Source organism: Phodopus roborovskii, unplaced genomic scaffold (genome assembly GCF_943737965.1).
Source record: "Phodopus roborovskii unplaced genomic scaffold, PHOROB, whole genome shotgun sequence".
Lineage (NCBI taxonomy): Eukaryota > Metazoa > Chordata > Mammalia > Rodentia > Cricetidae > Phodopus > Phodopus roborovskii.
In genome coordinates this window covers 9,558,808-9,568,979 of record NW_026126413.1, presented here as the reverse complement: position 1 = coordinate 9,568,979, position 10,172 = coordinate 9,558,808, and the positions used below count along the sequence as shown (strand labels likewise).

General features: G+C 36.7%; 1 protein-coding gene across 2 annotated transcripts in view; it reads right to left on the bottom strand.

Moving 5' to 3' along the window:
* Positions 1–1,137: 1,137 nt before the first annotated feature.
* Cert1 (ceramide transporter 1) overlaps positions 1,138–10,172 on the bottom strand; it is an 89,373-nt gene continuing 80,338 nt past the window's right edge. For both annotated transcript variants that reach the window (XM_051183012.1, XM_051183013.1), the window contains 5 exons: positions 9,420–9,490; positions 7,395–7,523; positions 6,520–6,649; positions 5,682–5,818; positions 1,138–4,176 (listed from right to left, as the gene is read on the bottom strand). In XM_051183012.1, coding sequence (XP_051038969.1) covers positions 5,691–5,818; positions 6,520–6,649; positions 7,395–7,523; positions 9,420–9,490 — 458 coding nt within the window. In that variant the 3' untranslated portion in view covers positions 1,138–4,176; positions 5,682–5,690. The remainder of the gene's footprint in view (positions 4,177–5,681; positions 5,819–6,519; positions 6,650–7,394; positions 7,524–9,419; positions 9,491–10,172) is intronic.

The following is a 10,172-nucleotide window of genomic DNA, read 5'->3' as shown; positions in this document are numbered from 1 at the left end:
TTTATTTTCTTAACTCATCCCTCTCAGTGGAAGAACAAGACACCAAGTGGTAGTTGTAATGACCAGTTTTGACAGTCAACTTGACTGGATTAATGAACATCCAGGGCATTCAGGTGAACCTTTTAGTCTGTAAGGCCTTTCCAGAGAGGATTACTTGATGGGTAGGTTCATCCATGTTTCTGGGTGTGTTATCCTATAGTGAACTCTGTTGATGGAGTACTTTTCTTTCGTTTGGAGACAGGGTTTCTCTTTGTAGCTGCCTATCCAGGAACTCGTTCTGTAGACCAAACTGGCCTCTAACTCAGAGATCCGACCACCTCTGCCTCCATTGCTGGCCAGCATACCTGGCTGATATGCTAAGTTTTTACAGATGCACAGAATGCAATGGGGTATGGAGGCTTGCACCAAGGCTCTAGAAAGCAACTGAGACCAGGCATCACACGTATTGGTCAGACTCCCTGTAAGGAATTCCTAAAAGGGCTGTGTATGAAGCTTTGAAGGTGAAGACTAACTTGTGGATACATCAGAATACTGGAGAATATGGGAAATTAGCTGAAGAAAGCTGCAGGCACCCAGTAGAACCAACTCAAGGGAGAGGCCAAATCACATCCCAAATCAGGTGGCTAGCTTATATTAACAGCTCATACTGCTAACACTCTAGAGATAAAATGCATTCAGTGCTTTTCAGCACGATCAAGAAAGATCCCAACGAGTACACTACAAGTCTACACTTCCCATGACAGCAGTTCTAGAACTGTAACAAGCAGAGCTGGTATTTCTTAAGTAAATGAGAAATTATGCATTCATGATTAAGAGCATATGAATGAATGTACATTACACAGGTGCTGCACTTGAATTTTAGAAACTCAGAAACTGTATGTGGCTTCCCTCTCTAGCAATAAGACCTTTAAGTGTAATTCATAATTATTTAAATTGTAATCCATCACACAATATACATAATACACATGATAAAAGATTGACAGAATACTTACCTTTAGTACATGCCTGTTCTGATTTGCTAATGAGGATGCAAACAGGATTACTGAATTGGAATAATTCAAGAAAACTTTTAAAACTACCCAGAAAATTGTTTAAGACAGTACCTTGGGGTTAAGGAAAACAAATCAAGCGAGCAAGCATATTTGTCCATAATATTTTAATACTTCTCCACTTTTAAATACTGGTTTTAATTTTGTGATTGTAACATGGAAGATCCATCTTTTATTTTTTTTAAAAAACATCATCAGAATCATAAAGCTATTATAGTTACACTCTACACACTCCCAAGGTACTTGAAAATGATTATGTTTTGAGTCTGTAGATGAACAATGACAATTCAAATACATCATTTGTACAGCCTGGACTAAATACTGGTAAAGTATCTGATTGGACAAATAACTGATAAGCTTAAAGATAACCGGCACAATTTCACAAGCGAACCAGCCAGCCCAGCTAAAATTCTCAGTAGCAACTGACACTGATATTGTATAGATGTATAAATTAGTCATGAAAACGAACAGATTTGAGAAAGCCATGTTTCCTTTTTTTCGTTTTCTCCTCACATCTCTCTTAGGTAACCCCCTTTTCCCTCTGCTGTTCTTCCTGTAGCAACACCAAATCAAGTCTCTCCACCTCAGACACAGAGTCCTCAATCCCAAGGGGAACGAACACTCTGCTCTCTCACCCAGTTCACTCACATATCCCCATATCACCAATATTTTTTCAGATGTCTAACAGAGCACAAAATAATTCAGGAGACTTGAGCATAGGGGCTTGTTGGGGGGCATGGAATGGGAGCTTAGATAAAGAGAAATACCCATGTATGAAGAAACACCATAACTATTCAGGACATAGGAATTAGCCAAATGAAAGTAATTCTTGAGGGTCTGAATATTATAAAAAAATGGCCAGTGCTCCTCCTCACTTGGACTTTTTTTGAATACTTTACACATTTCTGAACTCAGTTCTAAATCTGATTGGGCAGGATTAACTCCAATGAAGTATAAGTGCAATTACTGAAAGGTAAAATGTATCATTTCTTTTTTTCTTTTTTAATATAAACATTTTCAGTGTAACATTTTATTTACAGACTAAATTGTAAAAGTCTATCACCACATTTAGTGCAAATGCAACTGGTGATAATTAGAATCAGACACTGCTTCAGAAACTTGCATATCTTTGTAAATAAAGTTATCCGATTTAGTTATGAAAGAGTTACTTGTCTGGTTCATTACTGTTACCAGAGATGCAAACAGAGGAACATTTATAGTGGGCGTAGAGTTTTTTCTTTTGTTTAAAGATTCCCGCCAGTGCCTATGGCAAATAAACTTTCCCTCCCAACCCTCCCAGTTCTCCATCCCAACCCCATAGCTGATTGTAAAATAAAATACACATTTGAGGTATAAACTTTTCTTTTTTTTAAACATCACAATATAAAATGTTAACTGGTGATGTAAACTGGTATGATAATCTGTCTTACTTGCCTTCCTAGCATTACCACCATATAGGCACTTTTCCACAGAGTCAAATTATGAATAGAATTTCTGTAATAAGGCATATTCCATGCACATCATTTAGAGAAAGGTAAATTAAAAAATATAAAAGATTTATGGGACGTGAAACTGCGTGCATGTAAGCTCTATGTTTTATATGTACTTTTCTCTCTGTACAGAGTAATAAATATTCTATCTGATGCAAGTAATTCACTTCCAGGATTGTGCATATTAACTGATCAGACTAATCCCATCATTAAATTATCACACCTTGCATTTATCATTTAGATCCCATTTCCATGTATGGAATATATACAGATCATGTTTTACATGACATGACTTTCTGCTTTACAAAAGGGGTCTGATTTTTGTGTTTCTAAGGAGAGGGACACGCCAGCAAAGCATCTACAAATGCCTCTGATATACATAAATACATCTGCTTGTAAACACAATGTAGAGTATGAAGTGGGCAGTCATCTCAACTTCAGTGAGTACCATTCCTTGCCTCAACTCCATGCTTCAAAGTTTTTCACAGAGGACTACAACTAAGTCAGGTATTTTACATGTTAGTTTCTTATAGCAACTAAAGAAAGCACTTCAGTTTGAATAGTGTGGAATTGTACTGTTCTGCTGAAATTTATGATCAAGAGGCAAATGGGAGCATTGCTCAGATTTTCTATGTATACCTTTCGATATGTCATTTAAAGTGATCCAAGCTAGAAAAACTAACATATTTGTTACAGAATACTAGAAATATTAAATCAATGTCAAATTCAAACAGTTTGATTTGGTTTAACAAGTAATACCATATATTCTCTTACAAATTTCAGGAAAAATATGAACTCATTTTATCCTGACCATTGTATTATAAAGTACTTATACCCACAGAGATGTACAGATGTTTCTGACTGGAGGCAGGCAGAACCAATTTAGGAATTACCAAATTGTGTTCGTAACAAACTGAAAAAAGTTGGTAGCACATAGTACACAACTAAAATATGTAATAAAAATATAAAGATATCTGGGGGGAGAAAATAAAGCTTTTCATTCTTTCTCCATCAGAACCAATGTTCTTCATGGGAGTAAGATAATAGAAAAGGCAAAAATCACAGGTTATCAACAGTCCTCAATTATGAAGAGACACACAACAGGAATTCTTATAGAAATCAGCAGCAATAGATTCTATGATTATACAAAGCAAAAAGTCAAAAACTTCTAGACACAGACGCAGACTGTAGGCCTGTAAAAAGCCCATCTGAATATTTGGTGCACAGAGAACGCAAGCCTCAGGCGCATTCAACTTCTGTGCTTTTCTTTTGTGCACAAAACTTGATACAACTGAGGATCTTAGGCTGAACCGTGGTAAATAAAAAATTCTGAAAAAGTTCCCCAAAATTAAAGCAATTAATTCCTAGTTGTAATTCAAAGTTAATTTTTTTTTCTCTCCTAGGAGCAGGCAAATAAAAATATAGCCATATACATGTGATTTTACATGTATTTATAGTTACACGCTGAGCGAGGAGATCTATCAGGAGATGGCTAGTGTTAGATACCCAGCTTTACTATCGCAATGTTTCTTCTTGGGCCACAGACAAGGCTGTAGATCCTGCGTTCCAGCTTAGAGAACTCAATTTTTCTTCTTTCTTTCTCCAACATGGAATGTCACACAGCCTTGCTTCAGTCACTTCTGGGGGAAAAAATGACATATAAGACCCAAGCATGAAGACTATCAGACTAGATGCCTCCCACCTTCCATGTTCAAATAATAATTCACCTTTAAAGGATTTTCAGCCTTGTGAATGTGAAATTATTAACCTTATATATTTGAAAATTTATCCTCTGCAAGCAACAGAAAATACAAAGGGATCTTTTAAAAGTTACAGGGAAAACACATGGAGAGCAACATGCTGTGAGTAAAGAGGACATCCATCAGGTTTCTGGAGTACTAGCCAATAAATTAACATTGTCTTCCTCTGCCTCACACAGAAATTACAATACAATACTATTTTCAAGACCTTGATAATTAAACTTAAGTTAGTATATGTGTGTGTGGTATCTATCGTATTCAAAAAATAAATATGCTACAACCCCTGGCCCAAGAGTTTTGGCTATCATCAAACAAAAACACCCACACTACCAGAATTAACTGTTAGTTTTCCTAAGCTTTTAACGCTAGGTCCCACTAAAAATACCTCCCATACGAAAAAGACATGAAAGGTTAATAAAGATGTTTAATGTATGTTAGGGCTTGACTTTGGATTTTGGAAAAAACATTCTCAAATTGGATTTACAAGAGCCAGGGCCAAATGTTGGACGGTACATCCTCTTAGTGATTCCTGTATCTATTTATACATATATATTTTTACATACATGTTTATCTACAAACAATGTAACTTTCCACATCAGAAATTTTAAAAGGATTCCACTTATTTCAATTCTATACATTTATAGCCAAGTCAATGAAACATGGCTCTGAACCCAGTATGCTGGAGGCAAATGCTATGAATGTCTTAGCATGCTTATTTTAAATGCTTAAAAATTATTATTCTTTTCAGGGGTTGGGGATATGGCCCATTCAGTAAGGTACTCATGAGAACCTATGTCTGGATCAGTGGTACCCAAGTAAAAAGATGGGTCCAGAATGTGTGTTATGTTATGGAGAGAGGATATGCCTTTGTTTCCACAGGAAACAAACAAACAAACAAGAAACCCTCTTGATTCCTTCAAATTTAATAGAGATAAGATTTGACTTGGGAAGATCTCCTGAGGATTCTGGCTACAGACATGAGGGAAAAGCCAGGAAAGCCTGCTGGACTGGTGACATATATGCTGACCCCTTGATATAGGAACAGCTCTGAGACTGAATGAGACATGATAAATCTTGTTGGCTACAGAGCCCCCATGACAGGCTGGTTATACAGTTCAAATGAACTTATAAAATTGATAGGTGCCTTCTACCTGCTCAAACAGAAAAAAAAAAAAAATCCATTTTTAGCTGACTTGTGTACATTGCACATTCCATAGTTGGGTTAATACAACTATATATGGCACCTTTAAAACTGTGTGTTTTCAGAAAGAAAAAAGGACATAAAACATTTTCAACACCTCCCTCCAGTAACTAATTGAATTTATTATCTGCAGAGTAAATTTACAACCTGCTAGTCAACAAGGGTAACAGATCCTCCGTACCTGTACATACTAAAACAAAATTGGTTTTCCTGCAGTCTTTTCTTGGACGTAAGAAGTAAAACGCTTTAGAAATTTAGGATATTCTCGTTTTGCCACTGCTCTTAACACTGAGGCTGGTGCCCATCCTCCTGGGTTCACTGTAAATAAAGGGACGGTAAAACTATTAGACACAGTTCTTCATGTGAAGTACTTATGTATTTGCTTTTCAAAAATTCCCCATGTTGGAACAGCTAACTAACATTCCTTGATCTGAAACTATTCACCTAATGCCAACCCATCAGGTGGTAAGAAAGAATGTAGCACGTTACTACTGAACTAAGTAGTGACAAGCATTTCTTTAAACATTTGGATAGTGATGGCTTTGAGTGATGATGAACATTTGAATATTTAATTAGAAAGGCTGCAGATGCAGAACAGGTGCAGAAAGGAGCAAACAGGCAGGCCTGTCCAACAGTGAGTCAGAATGAACTGATGACACGGGCAGCTATTAAAGGCTGGGAGGAGATTCCGAGAACCAAAGGTCTCTTGTTTCTATTATTTCTAATTATAAATATATTCTATCAGGCAGCTATATAATATGGTTCTTAAAACTAAGGATATATGAAACAGTGACTTATAGATAAAGTTTTAAAATTTATGCCCTCAGTTGTAACTTTAAAAATTCCCATATACTAGTTCTAAAGAAGAAATTCAGGCTTGTGGACTTTCAATATCTTCCACACAATTCTATATATAACATCTTCAGTTTAAAGACTAAGCAACTGGATATTTTTATGTAGAAGATGGGTCAAGAACCTACACATTATCAATTAGAACAAACAAAACAAGAAATACATACCATTAGCTACGTATGTGATCTTGCACAGAACGTTGTCTCTGCTGATCTCCTGGCTTCCCTCTGGTGGGCTTACTAAAGTCTGACAAATCATAGCAACGTTGATTTTGGCACGGACACATCGATTGTTCAGCTGTCAAAACAGACATACAAACTAACATCAGTTTGAAGAATGGTCCTTATTTTAAAAGTTGCTGCCCTGTTATTTCACTAGTTTAAACTGCTATGAAGTCTTCGGTAAAACTTGCTTAAAATAACTGTTGCACACTTTTATTTTATGAGCACAGGTGTTTTACCTGAGCACACTGTGTGTACAGTTACCCAGAGGCCAGAAGAGGACATCAGGTCCCCTGATTTAAGTTACGGATGGCTGTGAGCCACCATGTCAGTGCTATGAGTTGAATCTGGGTCCTTTGGAAGATCACCCAGTGTTCTTAACTTCTGAGCCATCTTTCCAGCCCCCATTTAAAATCTTATAATCACCAATTAACATAGGTCAAACTGACAGAAAACAGGTTTTTCTCCCTTCTAAAGTACTAAATGGTACTAAATCAAGTAGGAACAACAGGTTTGCAGTAGTTAGTAATGGCTTAAGAGATAACTTTAGGAAGTAAGCTATTTAGAATACCCAAGAAGCTATCTTACCAAACTCAGAAGGAAAGCTAAATAGCTATAGTGGGGGTGCTGAGATTTGATACTTGTTTTCAGAAAACACAAGGCTGCCCCAAGCAACCTAGCCAAAAAAAAAAAAAAAAAAAATCTAAACCCCATCAAATCAAGTATCTATGTGTGGGTGGGAGGAAGTGTGTTTAAATTTCGCTGCATTATGTATTTAACTTTATTTTGTAGAATTATATTCATTTTTATACTATACTCACAGGAGCGCTGTCATGATCCACAGAAAAATTACAAACTATCCAAGTCTCAGGGTCATTCTCAGTCAAGGCTGGGATCTTTCGAATAGCAGAAAGATAGAGCACGTCTCTCTGAGAAGCAGGCCACACTCTCTGTAGAATGAAAAGTATTTTGACAATCTGAATTACTTTTAATCAGGTGTCATACAGAAAAAAGGAACACACGAGGAGCCACTTAAGTATCATGAAGTTGGAATTCATCAGACTTTAAGTGGGAAGCATCAGACTCCTGGGAAGGATGCAGTATGAACAACCACCAACTTTCCAGAATACTTAACGGGGTAATACTCTTTTTCCTTTTAAAAGTATTGTAAATTCACTATTTTAACTATTGTTATTGTATAATTTAGTACACTGAATAGAATTAGTTACAGCGACAATATACGATTGCAATATTCCTAAAATCATCACCTCAGACAGAAACTTTGTACCCTTGAAGCAACAATGGGACATCCCACTCCCCACAGTCTGTCAATGTTCTTAGAGAATCAAAGAATTAAAAACATCTTCTCTATGACACTTCTGAACTAATTTTAATTTATTGAATATTTTTATTTTAAGTTATAAGAAAAACTGTTATTTTAAGGTATAAGAAAATTAAGTATAAGAAAAAATGACATGCAATTTATTGACTGGAACTATCTACTTTAAGTGACAGGAAAACAGCCTCCTATCCTGTTCAAGTTACTTTTATGCTGAGAATTTGGTATATGTAATTGAACTCTGTCCTTATTTTTAATAATTTCTTTTTAAAAAAGATTATTTATTTATTTATTATGTATACAACATTCTGCCTGTATGCATGCCTTATGCCAGAAGAGGACACCAGATCTTATTACAGATGGTAGTGAGTCACCATGTGGTTGCTGGGACTTGAACTCAGGACCTCTGGAAGACCATCCAGTGCTCTTTACCTCGGAATCATCTCTCCAGGGACCCTTTTAAGATTTATTTATTTTGGGGCTAGAGAAATAGCTCAGTGGTTAAAGAGTACTGGCTGCTCTTCTAGAGGACCTAGGTCCAATTCCCAGTACCCACATGGCAGCTCACAGCTGTCTATAATTCTTGTTCCAGGAGATCTGACACCTCACATAGACATGCATGCAGGCAAAAATCAATGTAAATTATAAAATTATTTTATGTATATATGAATGCTTTATCTGCATGTATGTCTTTACACCAGAAGAGGGCACAAGATCCCACTATAGATGGTTGTGAGCCACCACATGGTTGCTGGGACTTGATAAATCAGGAAAACAGCATAACAAACAGAAAAAAAGGCAAGAGAAATACTATAATAACTCAATAACTTTACATTTATCGAAAAGCAGTGGGAGAACTAATATAAAGGGAATCAATTTAAATGTTTCAGTGTGCTTTAATAGTATGACCAACCTCTCAACTTTTTCTTGTTTCCAGATAACCTAGGTAGACAATTTTTATATCTTTGTATAGTTAATACCATATTCCCTCACCTTCAATACTGTCATGTGCAACTGTCACTTGTGTATATTTGATAACTACCGTTTATAGAGTGAGACAATAAAGAGATTTTAAATGAAGTCCAGAAGGTCCTTTCTAGACTTCTGATCTACATAGAGAGAACTACAGTTCTTCATCCAGGGCTGCTTCTAGACTACTCCTCAGATTTATACCCCCATACATTTCTGTTCTAAATGAACTGGTAGAATTTTCAAATATATAACATTCCTGAGGTTGTAATAAAGTTTTTGGGTTTTAGCTTTTAATCCCAGCACTGAGAAGTAGAGGTAGGTAGATCTCTGTGAGTTCAAGGCCAGCCTGGTCTATACAACTGGATAGCCAAGGCTACATGGAAAGAACCTGTCTCAAACAAGCAAACAAACAAACACACGTCTTGGGTCTTTTGTTGGGATTTAAATGTAAATTTCTGCCAAATTTTACTGCAGGAAATATGTACATCTGAGTCTGAATTATTGGCATCTTTGGAAACAAATGACAGATTATTACCTTGTGCGTTTGATAAATGATGATTGCATTATCAGCTAATGTTTCCACCACATGGAAGTTTTCTATAGTAGCTGAAATGAAAAGAATCATATTAGCAGCCAAAAAAAGAGAAAGATTTCATTTTCTAAAGTGTGGTCAATTCACTTAAGACAAGTCAATTATAAACAACATCATGGTAAAACAAACAAATCTTGCATTCCCTAGGCTATATCTAAATGTAAGACAGCTAGTCTTACTTCTTGATACTAGGGCTACAGAAGGTAGCTGTGGTGCCTGATTACCAGGAAGTTTTCTTTTTTTAATTTAAATTAGAAACAAGCTTGTTTTACATGTTAATCCTAGTTCTCTCTCTCTCTCCCCTCCTCCCTTGTCTCTCCCCACAACCCCCATCCCATCCCCTTTCTTCTCCCTAAGGAGGGTGAGGCCTTCCATGGGGACTCTTCAAAGTCTGTCATATCATTTGGAGCAGGGCCTAGGACCTCCCCTTGTGTCTAGGCTGAGGGAGTATCCCTCTATGTGGGATGGGCTCCCAAAGCCCATTTGTACACTAGGGATAAATACTGATCCACTACCAGAGGCCCCATAGACTGCCCAGTCCTCCTAACTAACACCCATGTTCAGGGCATCTGGGTCGGTCCTATCCTTGGTTTCCAAGACTGGGGTGCTTGGAAGTTTTCTTTAGCACAGTATCTTCCATAGCAAGAAAAGCAATTCTAATCACTACTGTATTATTCCAGCTGAAATATTCCCTAA